At 29.3% G+C, this 21347-nt stretch overlaps 1 protein-coding gene and 1 long non-coding RNA gene across 2 annotated transcripts; one reads left to right on the top strand and one right to left on the bottom strand.

The window, feature by feature from the left end:
• Window positions 1-1271: 1271 nt before the first annotated feature.
• LOC120270953 lies at window positions 1272-1924 on the bottom strand. The gene is made up of 4 exons (XR_005539725.1): window positions 1853-1924; window positions 1684-1770; window positions 1508-1596; window positions 1272-1393 (listed from the first exon to the last, which is right to left on the bottom strand). It is a non-coding gene; the product is annotated as an uncharacterized LOC120270953 (long non-coding RNA).
• An 18258-nt stretch (window positions 1925-20182) lies between these two features.
• LOC120270804 (monothiol glutaredoxin-S3-like) lies at window positions 20183-20539 on the top strand. The gene has a single exon (XM_039277867.1). It carries the CDS (start codon window positions 20183-20185, stop codon window positions 20537-20539), a length of 357 nt encoding a protein of 118 aa, XP_039133801.1.
• Window positions 20540-21347: the final 808 nt, after the last annotated feature.

Raw genomic sequence — 21347 nt, forward strand, 5'->3', positions numbered from 1 at the left:
GTTAAATTCTTTCTTTTGCATAAATCTCCTCTTCTTCTAATTGTTTGTATTTCCATTGAGTAAATAATTAAGTGTTTTGCAATAGAGATTGATCAATACATCGATTGATTGGTTATTGTGTGTGTATGTGTGTGTTTTGTTTGAATGCATTGTTCTCGTCAATTGTTTGATTGGTATTATCTTGATGATGAACTAGGATGTTTGATTGGTATTGGTACTAATGGTGTTGTCTTTTTAACTATTTTTGAGGATTGAACTATTTGATTTGAAAATGAACACTTAGCGATGTCTGGCTCGGTATTTTGTTATTTTTGGTTAAATTCTTTCTCATTTAGTAAGTCTTCTAGAGTGGAGATTCATCAATGTATGAAATGGTTTGTTGTGTGTGAATGTGTTGTTCTTATTAAATGTATGGTTGGTATCATCTAGATGATAAATTAGAGTGTTCAGATGATACCTTTGTGAATTCCATTACAATACTAATAGATCAAGGTTGGAAGATTGTAATGTGTATTCTAGTTGTAAAATTCATATGAAATTTTGGTTATGATTTGTGCAGGCTGTTCTTTAGGAGACTCAAGTTCAGAGCAACAAATCTTCTGTATTTGACTTTCTTTCATGCCCAATTTGATATGAACCATTAACAAGAAAAGGAATTTGATATGCGCTTGTAGCAATAAACCAAAATGAAGGTTCTCAAGAACTCTGTACTTGCACTGGTGGAGCTCAATACTCTCAAAAACCTTGTTGGGTCTGCCGTGGCTGGTGCTCTTGGGGGTTTTAACTCTCATGCCAATAATATTATGTCTACAATTTTCATTGCTAATGGCCAAGATCCTGCTCAACTGAGGAACCAACTCCCTGATTTTAGCCATGTATGCTTCAAGTAATTTAAGACAAATTTAAGCAATGAATGAATTGCTGCTTGAATTGTTGTCACCACTGTAAATGAATTGTTGATTGAATTGTTGTCATCCCTGTGAATGAATCCCTGCTTTATTTGAAGAAGAATAAGAAAACCTTCAAATGTGTATATATATATATATATATATAAACGAAACCTACAAAAACAAGGAAAATAAAACGGCAACATAACAACATTGAAGCTGTCAAACTGATACAACCAAGACAACAATAACACAACTCTTGCTTTGACAATGAAACTGACTGAGAAAAGCTTCTGATACAAATAAAATAAGAACAATGCATAATCAACTTAACTAATACAGCCAACATTTGTGAAGGGACATTGCCAGTGTTTTATTAATAACACAAAAACAATGTAAAATCAGCTCACTGCATACAGTCAACACATGTCTGATTTAAAGCATTCAACAAACAAACAATAATATCACCAATGAAATATCGATGAAGAAATCCAAGCCACATGCTTCTGTAGTACAAAAAATAACAGAGTATTCTTAGAGGTACAAAATGGAAATTAAAACGTGTAAAATAAGATACTACTAGAGAAAGCACGAATAAGAAGGAACACCAAAACACTTACTTCTCTTGCATGAATCACAACAAGTTTTATTGCCCATAAAGCTAATGTGCTCTATCAGTCATTGTCGGATGAGTTACTGATGGTATAATCTGTCACAAATATAGCATCAACTTTTAATCCTCTAAATCATATGTTTAACAATTTTAAGAAGCAAATGACTAAACCTTTCAATTTACCTGTGAAGAAGAATCATTGCCAAGATTTTGTACAGTGAAACTATCGACATGCATATCAATGGCATTTGGAAGAGAATTCGAATTCACCTAGAATAAAAATGTTTATCAATTATGTTTAAAAAGAAATTATACAAAATAGCATAATAAATATTCGAGAACATAATATTACCACACTTTCTTGAGTATAGAGTTCTTGTGTGTCATTTGCAGTTTGTGCATTTCCCTTTGATTGCACTTTCTGAATAAATAAAATTAATTTTTAGTTCAAAAAATAATCATTGAGTTGGAAAATTGATATAAAAAAAGTATGAGCACCTTTTTTTTTAAATTCTAATGATTATTTCTTCAACTTTTGACTTCTTTCTCTTCGATGATGGTCGGCCCTTAGTCCGCACTTTTAATGGAGTTAGAAACTTTGTGGTTGAAGATGTTGATTGGTGTTGTTCATGATTTTCTTCCATCAACATTTGTGGTAGAAGTTGCTTTAGATGGCCATCCCAATAATTTGTATTACCCATCACTTTTTCAATTGCCTCATCCACACATTTCATTAGAAAATAATATTTCTCAATAGATTGTGCTCCAACTTCAGCAGCTTTGGAAAAATGAGAGCATAAGCTATTGTAACGCATTTTTTGTTCACAAGTTTCTGTATTATCATAACAACTCATCACATAGGTATGCCTGCGTTTGATATCTTTTCTCCAACGTGGTAAGATATACTGAGGTGGAAGCTCTTTGATGTTCTTTTCAATGAGGACCTTGCATATATGTTTGCAAATAATTCCTCTGAACTCAAATAAACGGCATGTGCATTTAATGTCAAACTCGGCTTCATTATGATAAACATTGAATACCACTTGTTTTCTGAGTCTGCCTTCTTTTCCTCTGAAAATGTCTGTCACTTGAAATGTATGTACTGGCCCATCTAAATTGATAAGTGCAAGATTACAATATAGCATTTCTTTCAATTAATCTTGAAACAACTTAAATATTTCATTTGTGTAGGCTTCTAGTAATTGCTTCTCAAAATGACAATCGGTTAGCATATGAAAGTTTGTGTTAAAAGAAGCAAAATCAGCTTTGTTTTCTTTTTCAATCTTACTTTTCAATGCATTGTCATATTGCTCCACAAATTGCTTTAAAGATGTTGTTGGACCAACATAGCCATCAAAAAAAGCATTTATGCTTTCACTTCTTGGCGTGGTAGACATCCCAGCCCAAAAAATTCCTTTGACATAGACAGGAGCCCATCGATGATGAATTTTAAATAAAAAATTCAGCCACTCATTCTTTTCTATGTTGTAGTCCTTTATCATCTTCAACCAAATATCTTCGAATTCTTGAATATCCACCGCCTCATAAACAATACTCTTTAATATCTTTTTTATTGCTCTGTACTCAGTTAACCCTCCAAGCTTTTCAGGAACTTTCTTCATTATATGCCATAGACAAAGTCAGTGATGAGAATTCGGAAAAACCACCTTAATTGCACCTTGAATAGCCATGCATTGATCTGTAATAATTGCATTAGGAGCCTTACCAGACATGCATTCTAACCAGGTTTTGAACAACCAAATATAAGTTTCCGTATCTTCTTTTGATAGTAAACCACATCCAAACAACATAGTCTATCCATGATGATTTACACCAACAAAAGGGGCCAAAGGCATATCATACTTGTTTGTCAAGTACGTTGTGTCAAATGATATTACATCACCAAAAGCCTCATATGCTGCTATGGACCTTGCATCTGCCCAAAATACATTTCTCAAACGACCCTCGTCATCTATATCAATCATGTGAAAAAAATTTGAATTTCTCTCGATGCATACTGAGAAAAAAATAATTGCGTGAGTGCTTCAGACATCCCCAACACCGAGCCTGAGTCTGCCTTTGCTTTTTGCAATATAATTTTCGCAATCTTTTTAGTATATGTTAAATTTTTCATAACCACCACTTTTCAACTGTTAAAGAATGAAAAATTTTTTACTCAAGCCTATCTCTCGCTTGATCATTTAATTCAAGTCTTCTTTTCACATAGCCATCCATGTTGCATTTTACGAAAACGAGATTTATGTGGACTTAATGCATGGTTGTGTTCCAACTTAACACTAGATATAGTGCACTGTCCATCATTACCAATTACAACATTGATCTTGGCTTGACAATTCGTCTTGGTAGATAGCCTTGGGTTGAAAGCATTTTTTGCTGTAGATATTCTTCTACCACTTCTTACACATGCAAGTGTATAATATTTCAATTTTCCATCATCTCCTGATCTTGTACTTCATTTTGTAATGCCAAAAACTTTCTCGCGAGCATATTCAATGTAAAAATTGTATACTTTTTTCTTGAAATTAAGCATCATGCCTGCTTTTGGAACAACTTTGTCACATGTTAATACCTCCATGTTTACCATTTCTTCATTCTCTTTGTTTAATATTTCTAAATTTGAAGGCCCAGTTTCTATTCCCGTCATGCACTGCTTAGAGGACCCACTTTTCAATTTCCCGCCCATAATATCTCGATGATGGGCTAGAAAAGAAAACCTAAAAATGTTACATAGTTAATTAGTATTACAAGCATCTCAAAATAACAAATTAAATCACACATGACCATGCATGAAATTCATATCACAAGTACCTCAAAATAACTCAAGCTCAAATTATGTTTGCCTAATTCACTTCTAATTAATGTCATTTATGCTAGAAATTTAAAATGGTACACATTATAAATATCTAAAAATTTAAAATGGTACACATTATAAATATCTTATTAAGCAAACACTATCATTTTAAAAACATCAAATTTCATCACTACATATAAAATGAGATGTATACAAGAAAAGGAGGAAAAATGTTGAATGATAAGAAAACCCATATAAATAAGATTCAAACCAAATAAGACGAATTTCTAATCTAAAATTTGTTCAAGTTTTTGTTCAAGTTTTTTATGCAACTAATTTTTGTTGACAAACACAAAGAAAAATAAAAATTGAGAGACCAACACATCAGCATTTATTGATTACCAAAATCTAAACAACCAAACAAACTCAAATAAAATTCCATCAATCAAAACAAGCCAGCCAAACATCTAAACAACAAAACCTAAACCGCTAGACTAACACAAATAAAATTCCATCAATTAGAAAAAAAAAATCTTACAGGCTTAGTCGCAACGACATAAGACTAGCAAGAAAGGGATAGAGATTGCTGGGATGAGGCGGGCATGAAAAGACAGAGTGATGGCGAAGGAAAACACGAGTGGAGAGTGAGAGGATCAAAGAAGCCTACTGACGAGATGGGATGACTGCGGCACCAAAGTGATATCGAGAGAAGAAAACCTGGCGATGAGAAGCGTCCCTGAAAGACAATGATGGCGTAAGGAAAAACACTAGTAGAGAGGGAGAGGAATCGAAAGAAGCCTCACGGCGAGATGGGGGATGACGGGCTGCACCGGTGATATTGGGAGGAAAAACCAAGCGGCGTAGATGGGGTCAGATGGCAGCCCGAGAAGAGGAGAGAAGGAGTTAAGGGCTGATGATAATGTTTTAATTTAATGTCCGATAAGTGGTGCAGAGAAGTTATGAATGATGTGGATGCCATGGGCATCCACATCATTCGTGTGAGAAGTTCGTGCTAGCTATTCGGAATAAATAGCTTTACTCCAAGAGTAATGATTCCGGAGTCATGTTTCTTGTATAGTGTGGGGTCCTTCTATGTCCTCAACGACGATTTAGAAAAAAAAATATGATAAAAAAAACCCTATTTGAATTTAATTATTAAAAAAAAATATTTATGAATTTTTCATACAATTTTTAGCATGTTTATTAATAATTTTAATTATTGTATTTATCATTTTAACTATTCACTTTATTATTAAATTAGTTATTAAAATTATTATTAAATTTATTTTTAGATTTTATAATTTTTCACTCAATAAAGGTATCCAATATTAATGTTTGACAATACTTGTTTCCTTTAATTGATCATCATATATATATATATATATATATCACAAGTTATGTATGTGGAGAAGTCTAAAATAAAAATTTGTTTTATGGTCAATTTGCTTATAAAACCAAATCTCTCATTAGGAATATAATATGAGCTTAGTACTGGTTTTTAAAATCTTACGAACCAAGCATCGAATTTCTAAAAATTCAAGAACTCAAATTACATGTAATTCAAAAACCTTCTACATAAACACTATTTTTAACGAAGAAAATGACATTTTCCAGTTTTTTGTTTGTTTACAATAATATGAATTATGAAAAGAATATATATTTAGTAGAAAAGAAATAAGAAATGGGTATTATACCCTTTGAAGGTGGTTGTTTTTACACGTTTTAATGGTTAACAAAAAGTCTTCAATCATTTGGAATGAGAAAAAATAGCGCAAAACATATTTAATTTATAGAAAAGTGCCAACAAACAATAACAAGAAATGGTAGCCAAATACTCTTTTTACTGAAAAATTTATGGTAAAAATTTTACTAATGATTTGCACAGTGACACTTGGATCGTATGAGTAGCTTTTTGGTCCTATAATAGGATAATTAGAATTATATGAAATAGTATTGAACTGCTACAATCAAGTGTCTAAAACCACTACAAAAATAATGTCCGGGTCACGGCGTACAAGATGCCACAATACATGAACCACATGTCTATCTTGAAATCAATTTGTGGACCACACAAAAACTTGATCCACTACAAGAAAGTTACTGCTTTAAAAACGAATATTACAAACTGAATTTATTTCTGCGTTTCTACTCTGCAACCGATCAAGAAATCTGACAAAGAATCGCTTTAAATATGAATCTAAAATAACAACGGCTACAAACGCACCCATTTAAAAATATCATTTATATTTAAATATTAGAAAAATATCCGCTTTCTAACCGCTTCTAATGTAGCGGGACTAGAAACTGAAATTAAAAAATTAATATTTTATTTAAATATTATTATATATTACAAAAATATCCGCTTTCTAATCCGCTTTACTAATAGAAAGTGACTAGAAACGGATTTAAAAATTAATATTTTATTTAAATATTATTAAATATTAGAAAACTATCCGCTTTCTAACTGCTTTCTAATAGTAGTAGCGACTAGAAACCCGACTTAACAATTAATATTTTTATTTAAATATTATTAAATATTAAAAATATCCGTTTCTAACTGCTTTCAAAATAGAAAGGGACTAGAAAACTGAATTAAAAATTAATATCTTATTTAAATATTATTATATATTAGAAAATATCCGCTTTCAACCGCTTTCTAATAGAAAAGGGACTAGAAAACGCGTTCTAAATATTAATATTTATTTAAATATCAAGTAAATATTAGAAAAATATCCGCTTGTAATCCGCTTTTATGATAGAAAGGACTAGAAACGGATTTAAAAATTTAATATTTTATTATTAAATATTAAAAAATACCCGCTTTCTATTTCTAATAGAAAAATACTAGAAGCGTACTAAAAATTAATATTTTATTTAAATATTATTAAATATTAAAAATTATTATATGATAGATTTATATAATCATTAAATAAAATAAATATATGAATATTATGATAACCATTAGATAATTGGCAATTTAAATGAATATATTGTTATTATCTTATTTTTAGTTAATTTTATGATTTGATTTACCTTTTAAAACAAAAATATAAAAATAATAATACATGAGATCATTCCCCTTATAATTTCAGCCTCCTTAACCCATCTCACCTTTTCCTCCTCTAACTCCATCTCACTTTTCCTCCTTCGCCCATCTTAGAAACGACTCCAGGTTTTTTTCTCTAGGGTTTGGGACCGGCCTCCCACACACCTCCCGACTCGCGCTCCATTTCGCATGTATTTCTCTTGTTTTTCCCCTCCATTGGTGTGTGTGTTGGGATCCTAGGGTTTCGGGTTTTGATGCACTTTGTTTCAGGTGTGTGTGGTCAAGGAGCAACGGAGGAAGGTCGAGGATCGAGCCTCCTTTCTCGAGCGGCCATGAGGACGATGAGAGGTAGCTCTGTGATCGAGCCTCTTTCTCGAGGATTGTCGCCTCGAACCTCTCAAGGTGGTCATCTCCACGCTTTCTAGGGTTTCTTGATTTGTTCTTCTTCATTGTTTGTTGAATTTGTATTTCATGTCTAATGGAAGTGATCCCAAGAGTGTCGAGACTAGGGATTCGGAGAAATCCACCAAAGAAGACGTATGAGGATGGTATGGTTTTTATTTTTTATGGGTTTTTACCACTGAATTTGTCTCTCCGTATTGGGATTAGGGTTAGGTTTCTTGGCGGGAAGTGTTGTTGCGCATTGGGACCGTGGAGAAGTCACGAGCTTTTCTGCCGGTCCCTTCACGTGATGAAGGCGAGGCGTGCCGTCAGTAGCTTCCCGAGGTCGGGCCGAGGACGCTGCTACCGCCAAGACTGGGCGATGGGAGGGGATTCTTTTTGTACCAAAAAGAGTTGTCTTTTTAGCGAATGTATGATGTTCCGAGCCATTTCGTCGAGGATCTGATCCTAACATTGATTCCTCGATGAGCGTAATCAAATGAGAACTAGTGAGTTTCTCTTCAAAAATTTGATTTTTTGTTGGCAAGTGAGTTTGGAATGTGATATCTTGTTGTGGTTGTAGTTTGGAACCAGGCATGTTTTTGTTCTATATGATTTCCGCCAAAGTACTCGAATCCATGTATCTGGAGAAACTATCGGAGAGGTTCAAAGAACATGGCTTTGCAATTTGGTGGGTTGATGATACTACGCCTCATTGCGTCTCGAACAATCGGAAATTGGCACGCTGAATTTCACATGCGTGCTTCCTTCTCAACGTATTCCCTCGTTGGTATTTAGTAATTCAAGATTCAAATGCTTCGACTTTTGTGGTCTTTTTCCTTTCTAAGCAGCTATATATATGTATATATTGTACTGCATACAAAATGTCGTTGTTAATCACCGCTCTCGCATGTTTCCTCGCCTTTGGTTATTGAAATAGGATTTTTGCTCCATTAACAAATCACCGACTTTATCTCGCTTTTATTTTTACCCGATAACTTTGACGTGCTCAAGCTTCAGCTGTTGTTGTATTTCTAGATTTCGCAAATGTAAGATAAAATTGAATTAGAAATGAATGGATGAAAATTGATGGAAATGAGCTCGAGAACTTGAAATTCCCAGCAGTAATTAATACATGGGTTGCTAAGAAAATTCAAACACACAAAATCCATCGGAGTACAAGCAAAAACTCAAGAACAATGGAATTTTCAGAGTCACTTGGGGCACAAGTCCAAGTGGAAAAAGATATAGAGTATGAGTAGTAGCATGTGCTTCTCTCTCTATGCATAGCTTGAAAGAATTTTGTTGTTTTGTTCTTTCATTTGGGCCAATATTTTTACCTATATTTTATTGGTTCTGTTTTGTATTATATACCATTTATCCCATTCTGGCTTGGTCGATTCTTTTGAATCTATATTTAAGTTTCAGTGTCATCTTCTAATTAAATGTTGTTTCTTTCTTTATGATGCTAATTAAATAAATAGAGTGATGATACTCCAATTATTGCCCTGCTGGCATTTTTGATGTCTACTATGGAGAAATACACAAAACAAGATCAACTGGCTTTCTTGATGATGATCATGATATTGACTTATAAGTGTATTTGTCATAAGCTTTTTATTTTGTGTTGAACATATATACTTAAACATTTCTTTTTGTATGAATTGAGGAATTTATCTTATTTGTTGGTATTTTAGGTTTAAAAATAAAATTCATGTACTGTGTTTTATCATGAAATATAATTTTTATTTTTATTTTTACTTGAATGTTAGAAACGGATTAGAAAACATGATTTACTTGTTTTAATATTGTTTTTAATTATTAGAAACGTGATCGGGGAACACTTTTTGTTTCTAATGAGGAGGGACAAAAATAAAATGACATATTCGCTTTGGAACTGCTTTTAATTTTTGTAACGGTAAAACCTTTTGTTTTAAAATTGATTTCTAAATCTAGAAACGAATTACATCGAATTTTTGAAACGGATTAGCAACACACATCATTCCGCTTTAATTTTTCAAAAATTCAAACATATTGGTGTCCATTTCTAACCGCTTCTAGATTTAGAAACGGAACATTTTTCGCTTTCTATTTAAATTAGAAACAAGAGTTTTTCGAACAGAGTAAATTCGCTTCTAACTGCTTTTAAACCGAATTTTCAGCAACGGATTAGAAACGTAAAAACGTTGTTTCTAAATGCAATTTTCTTGCATCGACCGGTACAATCAAGCGTCTAAAACCACCATAAAAATAAATTTTTGTCCGTCACTGCGCATAAGATGCCACTACACACATGAACCACATGTCTATCTTGAAATCAATTTATGGACCACACAAACTTGACACATGTAAAATATAAAAATAAGGACCAAGCTGCTCATCATCCTTCAATATGAAGTGTCATTGATAAAATATTAACAAGATCTAACGTGACAACTCTCACCCGTATGTTCAACGGAAATAAAATTAATTGTTTTAGAATTAAATAAATACTAGTATGAAGTAATCGCGCTTACGCTAGGGTTTCAATGATTACTTTTTAAGTCTAGTTTCTCATTTATTATCAATATAGAAGTTTATAATGAAAAATTATATTATATATATATGTATCTATATATATATATATATCAATGAGAATAGACTGCTCGGCGCATGCGTGTGTTATGTCAGAAAGGTATGAAATTGATAGGAAATCAAATTATGTAAACAAAGATATTTGTATAGGAATGGGGTAAGGCTACACTTAAATCAAAAGCAAATAGTTTGTTTTTATTATTGAAAGATATATGTATCATTGGTTTTTATAATAATTTTTGTATGCATTCTCTCATTCACAGGAATACATATATAGTGAATCCCAGACTATTATTGGCATGATTTGATATCAATCAAGATGACATGGCAATCTTTTCCGGACGTGGGCATAAATAATGACATGGCAAGGAGTCTTGTCTTGAGAAAAATATCTTGAAGATCTTGACAAAGTTATTGGTAATGTGTTACAACTTGAAAAACAAGATCATATCATTATTGGCATGATTTTGACAATCAATCAAGATGACGTGGCAATCTTTCCTGACGTGGCATAAATAATGACATGGCAAGGAGTCTTGTCTTGAGAAAAATATCTCGAAGATCTTGACTAGTTATTTTTGGTAATGTGTTACAACTCTCGAAAAACAAGATCATATACATTATTGGCATGATTTGATACGAAATCAAGATGACGTGGCAATCTTTCTCCGACGTGGCATAAATAATGACATGGCAAGGAGTCTTGTCTTGGAAAAATATCTTGAAGATCTTGGATAAGTTAGTGGTAATGTGTTATAACTTGAAAAACAAGATCATATCATAGACCATATTTAGGTGATTTGATTGAAGACTAAATACGAATGAAGCTTTAATCGAAGAAATACTAACAATGGTACTGAATGAAGACCCGGCATAGTAAGATTTGAAGACATGCCTATTGTTGGCATAATAGAGACGTATTGATCAAGATATGTTCTTCAAAGATTTGATGGCAAACTTGGGTGAATTGAAGATCGAGTTTGCAAGTTTCATGAAGACGCACTACAAAGGACATGCGCCTCTTGCGAGGACTGCATGAGAGTAAACCGGGAGGTAGGCTAGTTGCCAATAGTCGGGATCAGGAGATCAAGCTGCACTGACTCGGACTAAGCATGACCGGGAGGTTGATGGGTCTTTAGGTCATTTGCAACGTAATCAAAACTTAGTCAAGTCAGATAGCTGTCCATGTTGCATTCATGCTAGAAACGAGTCGTAATGACTAATTTTAGAAGGTTTTTAAATTAGTAGCCAAGGAGATTCTAAAAGGGGTGTGTGCTATATTTGGGACGTTTAGGCGCCCATATAAGCTGCACCTTGCTCGAGATTGTATGTGTTACTTTCGTGGAGGAGAGTGCGAGCCACCAGACAATTTAGAGAGGTAGTATCTTTATTGTCGGATGAGTGGCTTAGTGTTTCAGTACTCGACTTTATTTTCACTCTTTTAATGCGATTGTTTTATCTCCGAGCTTGGCCCCCGTGCGTAGACGAGGGGACCCCGAACTAGGTTACCAATCTTGTGTGTCTCCTTCTTGCTTGGTTTGTGTGAGCTTTCTATGAGTGTTTGAGTGTTTTTTAAACCACAAAACACATCGGCGGAATGAACACGTATATATATATATATATATATATATATTCAGTGGTTAAATCTCTTCCTATTAATTTATTCTCAAATCTCTAGGCGTTGACTCCATTGAATAAATACTAACTAGTATAGGGTTGAAGCCCCCCTCGGCGCCGGAGAGAATACTTTTTAGGCAATATAATATTTGATGGTTTTTGAATTTTCTATACTAATTTCATGTAAAATACAATATTTGGACATACAAAAATGTGGAATGTGGGTGTGCTTGAGTGGTTAGTGGGTTTATTCACAAGGTATATGATCTCTTGACCCACCCAAGTTCAAATCTCACGTGCTGCATTTTCACATTTTATTTTTAATTTAAAAATTACTATAATTTCAAAATTTTAATAAAATAAATATCTTATATACAAATTTTAGTAATTTAAAAAGTTTGAATTGATCTGAGGCCTAACATATATACATATATGCTAGTGAAACAACAAAAGTATAAACAATAGTTTGGTTGTTTATAGTGAAGGATCAATTTTACCATATTTTATACAAACTTGAGACGTATTCTTATTAGTTGAATTATTGAAAATCTCATATATTTGCTTTCGGTAATAACAAAATTTTTAAATTATACTTTTATATATTTTTAAATAGTGTATTCAAATTTTTGTTATATTAATACATTATTTTTCATTTAAAATAATTATTTTGTTGGATTATTTTTTACTTTTATGTTTTGCATAGATTTCATACCTTTCTACCATCAAGCGGGTCAGCAGATGCCCATGGTTGCGCTACTGGGTTCATCTATATACATATCATAAAAAACACTTAGCAAAATACACAAAAGAAAAACCAAACACAATATTATTAGATAAATTAAATAATACAAATAATAATAATAATAATCATATATAGAAGGAAAAACAATGAAAACAAATTTAAAATAAAAATACAATATATCTAATAAAAAATTAAAATATACAAAATCATGTTTATGTCCAAATATATATGTCCAAAAAACAATAAAAAAATAAATCAAAATTAAGAAAAAATAAAAGCAAATAATAATATTATTAGTAGTAAGCATATAATATATTGTACTGTATTCAGAGGAAAAGGAAGATGAGTGGTGTGTGATCCACTTAACTCAAAATAAATAAATAAATAAAATATAGGTCAATCAAAATCAAGCCAATGACACCATAAGAGGCATTTAGGTAGTTTGTGTGTTTATATATATACACCATAAAAGGCAGTTAGGTGGTATATAAATAAAAAAAAGAAACAAATACCATATATATAGAGAGAGAGAAAATAAAACCAAATAAAAATAAACAAAATAAAATTATATATATATGTACCCAATACATATAGAGAGAGACAATTAAACAATAAATCTATATATTTATTGTTTAAAAGAATTTTTTAAAAAAAGAAAGGAAAAACTATTATTTGTATTGAGAGAGAAAGAGTTGGTGTGGAACTCATTAAATAATGCCAATCAAAACCAAACAAATTTTATAAAAATAAAATCACTAAGATTAATATTATGTATACCAGCATAGATATTGGTGCTTATGCTATAAGCTTCATCTAATGATGCAAATTATAAAAAATAAATTGTACAAAAAATAAAATCACTTAAACAATATGAAAAACCAACCAAACACTAATATTATCAGATAAATTTAATCAAATAATAACAAATAATATAATATACAAATAATAAAAACAAAAAATCATATATAGTTATATGAAAAACAATAAAAAAATTAACAAAAAAACACAATAGATATATTTATTTATTTTATTCTTTTACAATTAAAATACGAAAAAATCATGTATATATATATATATATATATATATATATGAACAATAATAGGAAAAAATGATTAAAAATAGACAAAATCATGCACTATATTTACATATGTATGCAAAACAATAAAACAATTATTTATAAACATATAATATAATGTTATATATAGAGAGAGAATGAATCATCTATGCACGTTCGTAGATTTGAAATCTACAAACGTTGCATCATCGTTGCTTTTGACTAACGTTCTATGAGCGTTCTACGAACGATACATAGGCGATATTTTCTAATAAAAAACCAATAAGAATCTTTTGAATATTTTTGTGGTTCTCTCCACAATATGATATGTGTTTCTTGTAATTATTTAATTAAAGATTAAGTTAATAAAATCATCTAATCAAGCTTTAGCGTTATAATGAAAAAGTCCAAGCGAATGAAAATTTGCCAAACATCCCATGGAGAAAGTCGGAAAAGCTTTCGCTATTAATGGGGGATAACTTTAATATATAGTTACTAGATTAAATACACGTGCTAACGCTGCAGGTTGAATATATCATTAAAAAGTTGCAAAGATAGTATAAATTATATCAATCAAAAAAGTTATATAATTAATGCATTTTTGCATTAAGAACATTAATAAATATACGTTTATATTTATATATAATTTTTATCACTTACATTTTAAAAATGAAAGGATTGCAAAAATGAAAAATTAAATAAGACAAGCAAATCCTTTTTGCTAGACGACGAAAAAGATGGCTTAAAAATAGTTAAGGAAAAACAACTCATTCTTTTTGAAGAGAAAGTGAAAGTCTTGAGGTCATAGCAAAGGTTATGGTTTTGTATTTTATTATTTTGAAAACAAACTGTCTTTTACATTTTTGAAATCATGAGTTGTTGGTGTTAGGAATGTTATGTTGATATTTGACAATTTGACATGTTTGTTTATTGAGGGTTTCTAAATCAAGGGAGTTTGATAAACGATCTTTTAAGTTTGAATGCTTGTGATGCGTGTGAAATTTCTTTAACTATTATGCATTGTCACTTATCTATTCCAAATTAAAAAATAAATAAATATATATATATAATAAAAATAAATATTTTAAATAATATTAAAGAAATATAGGTGTTTATACTTTTGACAATGTATTCTTTGAAATGTAGCATAACCTATTATCCATAATTTATTCATTATATAGTATAACATTTTATCTATCTATCTATATATATAATTTATTATACATCGATATAGTATAAATTGAGTGTTTCCGATGTAGTATATTTGTTCCTTTCAGTACCATGAAACTGGCTGCAAATATAGGATGTGTTTCAACACAAAGACAATTAAGTAATCTTTAGCTATTGCTTTTTAAAAGATATAAAGATATAAAAATTACGGAAACTATTAAACTACCTTTAGTTTGAATAGTTTTATAGAGAATAATGGTCATGCACACAAAATCTTATAAAATCTTTAATTTATAATGGATGGCATTAAAGGACATCATCACTTTCTTGCTTCCACTGCCATTGTTATTAAGTTTTTTTTCCTCTTCTTTTTATTCCATATCTTCCAACTATCAATGCTTCATTCTAACATACACACACTTCTTTGTTTTCATAACATCTATTGGGTTATGGTGCAATAGGTAAGTAAAGTACTTTTCAAATCATCAATTTTTAGTCTTTTTGCTTGTTGGAATTCAATTATAGTCCTCTACAATCATGGAGTTTACCGAAGAGAGTTTGCAAGGTTGAAGAAGTAAAGGCTGCCAATATTTTTGTCATAGATTGAGGGTGTGAAGTTCTTCAACTCAATTTTCACTTCTCAACTTTCTTATAATAGAAACAAATTAAAAGAAAAAAGTAATATAGTATTTATATCGCAAAGTACATACTCATGTTAATAATGATTTGATATAGGCTGGAAATATTTTGTTAAGAGAATATATCAATATTAACAAAATAAAATTGTTTTTTACTAATTTTAAAAATTTTACATTGTTTTCTAGATAGCATTTATGCTTTTTTAGCAAAAAAAAAAATTATTTATTTATAAAAAAAATTTAAATTTTTTTTACTCTATTATATAATGAATGACATGGGTTGACAAAATTAATTATTTTTAATTTTTTAATAGAAACAAATATTGGCTATTATTATTATTATTATTTTATTACAGTTGTCAATGATTTGGTTTTTAGACAGGATTCAAAGAAATTTTGATTGGAAATCTTCATTGATGGGCCAAGCTTTATTCTCGTTATTTTTTTAGTAAGCTTTCTTTTCATAATTTAGGATTTATTTATTTATTTATTTTTTATGTATTTCCTTGTATTTTTTACCTTAGCTTTTTCCTAAAAAGTATGTGATTTTTTTATTATTATTGTTTTTCCTTAGAATGGCATATCAATCTTGCAGCTACTTTTTAAGGAAAGTTCCTCAGCATACACTTGAAGAAATCCTTGGATACATAGTTTCAAGATCTTGTAACTCTCTCCATGATCTCCAAATTTTGCGTTCATGGTAATTGTATTAATTCACATGAATTTTTTAAAAATAAATAATTCAATAGTAATGAAAATAAGTTTTTGCAGCTGTAAGAGTTTTTTTATGAAGTATCTAAAAGTCGGAGAGTTGGTCAGTTAATGCGAATAGATAATTTATGGTTTCTTTGCATAGAAGAATATATTATGTTTCTTCAAAATTGTGCATCAAGTGGAAATATAGAAGCTTGTTTGAAACTTGGCTTGGTTAAAAATTTATTTTTTCAATATTTTGTAATCTTAGATATATTATAGTATTAATATTGAACTATTCTTTAAATTGTTTTGCAGATAGAAAGTATAGAGTTTAAAATGTATTCACACATCCAATATTTACAAAATGCAGCTTCTACAGGTTATTTGCTTGCACACTACGCAGCAGGAATTATTTTGTACAAAGATGAGATAACACGTAATTCTGGTATGACAATGTTGAATTTGGTTGCTAATGAAAAAGTAGATAAAGTTTCAAAAGTAATAGAGAGCAAAAGATCAGGTAATTATATAATAAACAATTGCCGATATGATGTAGAAATTTTTTTTAGAGATGTAATATGGAGTGCAGAAGGTAAATGGATGGAAAAAAAACATGGGAGTGTGACAACGAATTATGTGGTTGAAAGGCTAATGATGTTATTTATAATGGATGGTTAGATGAAGATGAATTTGTGAGAGAGTTTTGCGATCAAGGTTGTAGATGGAAATATGAATTTAATTTGCTTTCATATTTTATGTAATATTTATAGTGTTTAGGTTTTTCTTTTTTCTTGAATTAGTGTGATATGTAATGAAGTTTTAAAAGGAGAATTGTTTTAATATTTTATTGATGTAACAATCAGAAACCTCTTAATTATGTTGCTTTAGAAAATATCTAATATATAGATATGTATATGTATACATGCGCTATATCGTTACTGGTTTCTATGTAATTGTAATACAGAAATTTTTGTATTTGTTTTATCTTATAAGAGTTATTTTTTATGTTTTTCGCTCTTTATTAATAAACTTTAATTAATTGTAACATAAATTAATACATATTTATATTTTAAAAGTTATTTTAAAATTATTAATCTCATTGATTGCTGGATTAATGAACTTATAGAAAATAATATAAGATTTATGTTAATTACTGTAATATATATATATATATATATATGAAAGATTTCAATTAATATAAAATATGATATTTGTAAAGTTTTTCAGTTATAATTAGACATATATGATATATGATAAATAATATTAATTTTTATATTTAAATAGTTTGTTTAAGAATATTAATTTAATAAATTCAATAAGATTTTTATCATTATTAAATTTTTAAGTTTAATTTATCATAAAAATATAATCTATTTGTATTTTCAACTTAAATAGTTTATTATATATATATATATATATGTTTATTATAATTATTTAATCTTTAATATTATTAGTGGTTTTTATATATGTTTTGGAGGGGAATTTTTTAAGAACGGATGTGTTTGGTCGGCACGCTTTTAATTGTGGCATTAATACTATATTTTAGACATATAATTGATATTGATGATTTAATGATAAAATATTAGATTTTTAACATAAAACACAAATTAATCAGATTTTATATAGCAGATATATAAAGTTGTTATTAGATGTTATTGGAAAAACAATGACCATAAATAATAATACACTATTTTTTAAAGAAAATCTTTCAAAAATAACAAAGAAACAATTGATGACAATATATCCCAAGAAATGACTAATCATATTCTATTAATCAATTTTTTTCCTCAAGTTTCTTTAATTGATTCTATTGAAAGAGTGGGTTGATTTTTAATTATTAAATTTGTTATATTATTATTTCTTAAATTTATGCAGTCATTAAAAACCATACAAAAGAAAACCACTAAAAATATAAATTGATGGAATGTTGAAGGTATAGGTTTGGTTTTGTTAAAGAAAATATTTTCTATGTAACTCAAACATTTGACCATCACATAATGTTCTTGGAAATTTCTCAACTCTTTTTTAATGGGTATGTTGATTTGTACCTTGCAAATTTCCTTCATATGATCACAATCATATCAGATTCAGAGATATCAGTGATATTATAATTGTCAAGTATTCTCAAAAGAAGAGCAGATATGCTTTGGTTTAGATTTGTAGATTTTGTAATATAAAAATAAATAAATATTTGGGTATTCTTAAAAGAAGAAAAGATTTGGTTTAGTTTTGAAAATAGTTTAATATATAAAAAAATAATTACTTTGTTAAATGTTTATAAAATCAGGTTTTTTTTTCCCATTAGATGGTTGTTATTAGTGATAATGTGTAATGTAATGATGAGAGAGAAAATTAATAATTTGGGGGCAAGTTAGTATAAAAAGAGGGAATATATATATATATATATATTGCTTGGAAAGTATTAATTTCATGAACTTTGATTAATAATTTTTTAATAGAATTTATTTTTTAAATGCGGCTTGTTGAATTATTAGACAACAATTACATGGTGATATAGTATATTTCAACTAAAAAAATGGAATATAAAGAATGATATATATATATATATACATGCAATTTATATTTTTATATTATTTTATTTATTCATAATTTTTATATTTTTCATAGATTAAATTATTTTTCAAAACAAATATTTTTCGTAGATTAAATAATTTTTTCAAAACAAATAGAATTTCTCAAAATGTAATAAATATTTTATTTGTTGATAACTTACATTTTTTGAAAGATAAGATATATTTACTAAAAATTTATTTATACATGAATAAATTATAACATAATTTTTAGTAAGGACTGGTTTAAGGATAGCAATCTGGAAAATTGGGCATTGCCATTGACTGGATAGTCTCCATCCGACTGTCCTCCATATCGCGGAACCCGCCCACCATCGTGTTTAGGGGCAAAGATATCTTTCTGCACACATAATTTTTAAAAAAACATGTGTCACTTTTATGTCCATGTCAAACGGACATTAATTATTTAGGAAGAACTTAAGGCCCGAGGGTAGGATTTTCTTAGTTTGATTTGTGTCTCTTGATAGGGTTTTTTTCTTTATTTAAAAATGTTTAAATCATTTTTTTTTGTTTGGATGCAGATGAAAGCGGTAGAATATATGAATGAGATAATATTATTATAGTGGAATATAAATATATATATATATATATATAGTTTTAGGCCTAGGATTTGTTTTTCTATTTTAAATTATTTGAATCATATCTTTTGTTTAAATGCGACATTAATTTTTTAGGGAGAAATTAGGGGCTAGGTTTAGATTCTCTTTGTTTGATTTGTATCTCTTAACAGTGACTTGAATAAATGAAGAGAGAGAGAGAGAGAGAGAGAGAGAGAGCTAGCAGTAGGATATTATTATAGTGAACTATATTTTCTTATGAGGTTAAAATTAGATGATGAAAGATAAAGTAGACGTGGTTTGTATCATGGTAAAAACAAAAGCAGAATTAGTGGTTTTTTTCTTAGATTTTCAAAAAATCATTTGAGTATATTTAATTTTTTAACTGCCTTTTACATTGGGAATTTGGTTAAGTTTATTATTTTCTATACTTGACATAGTTGTATGTTACATTTAAGACTCTTTAATAGGGTTTGAAATATTGTTAAATTTATTTACATATATTTTTATACTATCATAAGAACATAAATATTTTTTTTGGGATATATTTTGGTTATTTGTTTTCATATTATTATTATTTAATTGTCTTTACATACGCAAATATTTGTTAATGTTATTCTTTTATGTATTTGAAGTAATTTTATGAGTGAAGGGCATAACATATTGGTAATATTAGTATGTATTAATGATATTTAAATAATTTACTTTATATATATAAATATATAATATTATACTATATAATGATTAAGGTGGGAACAACCACCTATGTTACATTTGAGACTCTTTAATAGAGAGAGATAGTGATGGAGCAATTTTTGATGGCAGTAATCAAAGAAGAAGGTTTGATATCAATTGTGAAGGGAAGTATGGTGGTGATTGTAGGCAAAAGAGCTTGTTACATGAGTTATGTTGCTCAGAGATTGTTGGAAGGATTGAAAGCTTATCCAACAATATATGAAGTTAGTGAAGTGTTTGTAGCGAGGATGCCATTAATCCATAACCTCGGAAGAATTCTTAGTGAAGATGATAATACTTTGGTTGCACCATTGTTTCCAGTGGTATTCATTGGGGGAAAATTGGTTGGGGGTTTGAATCGGCTCATAGCTATTCATGTCACTGGCGAGCTTATTCCTATGTTGAAAGCAGCTGGTGCTATTTAGTTTTGAGTGGTTTGGTATATTTATTTTCCTTTCATAAGTCAAGTATATACTAAATAGAATTTATATAATGTATGGTTACATATTAGTATAAGTTAATTAAATATAATATATTATAGGCTATCATAATATCAATATATTATTATGCTTGATCTTTTATTGTTTTATATTTTTCCCCTTGAAATATAAATTTATTTTATTTATTATTTGAAAAAGATTGGATTATTGTGTTCTTCATACTTCTCTTACACACACACACACACACACACATATATATATATTAATCTTTCGTGTATATATATATGAACATACACACATAGATATATATATATATATATATATTAATCTTTTGTATATATATATGATATGATATGCTTTGATTTGAAAAATGTATGTATGTAAACCTAAATGATTATTTATTTCATGAAATATTATGCATTTTTTGTTTTGATATGTTTTGTAAGGTGATTATAATGCATAGAGACGGGATGTATAGTGATGGTATGATGAAGAGATGATGAAGAGAAGATGGAGAAAATGGCAGAAGAGAGAGAGAGCATAGTTAATCAACAATGGTGAAAGAATCATTCTCTGTTGTCTTAATTGTGCTCTCTGCTCTATCTGTCATCATTATCATATCTTTGTCCTTTTCTGTCTCTCTCTCTCTCTCTGACACTCTATCTCCTTTTTTTAAGGTTTCATTCTCTATATATTTCTATTCAAACTTTAGTACATAGTTCATACAATATATTCAAAGATAATTTTTTTTTAATTATGGTTCAAGTGCTAAGATAACAATGATGTAATTCTT

The sequence above is a fragment of the Dioscorea cayenensis genome, chromosome 10 (genome assembly GCF_009730915.1).
Source record: "Dioscorea cayenensis subsp. rotundata cultivar TDr96_F1 chromosome 10, TDr96_F1_v2_PseudoChromosome.rev07_lg8_w22 25.fasta, whole genome shotgun sequence".
NCBI lineage: Eukaryota > Viridiplantae > Streptophyta > Magnoliopsida > Dioscoreales > Dioscoreaceae > Dioscorea > Dioscorea cayenensis.

Coding starts and splice junctions, on each gene's coding strand:
- LOC120270804 (XM_039277867.1), top strand. CDS start 20,183: ATGGAGCAATTTTTGATGGCAGTAATCAAAGAAGAAGGTTTGATATCA.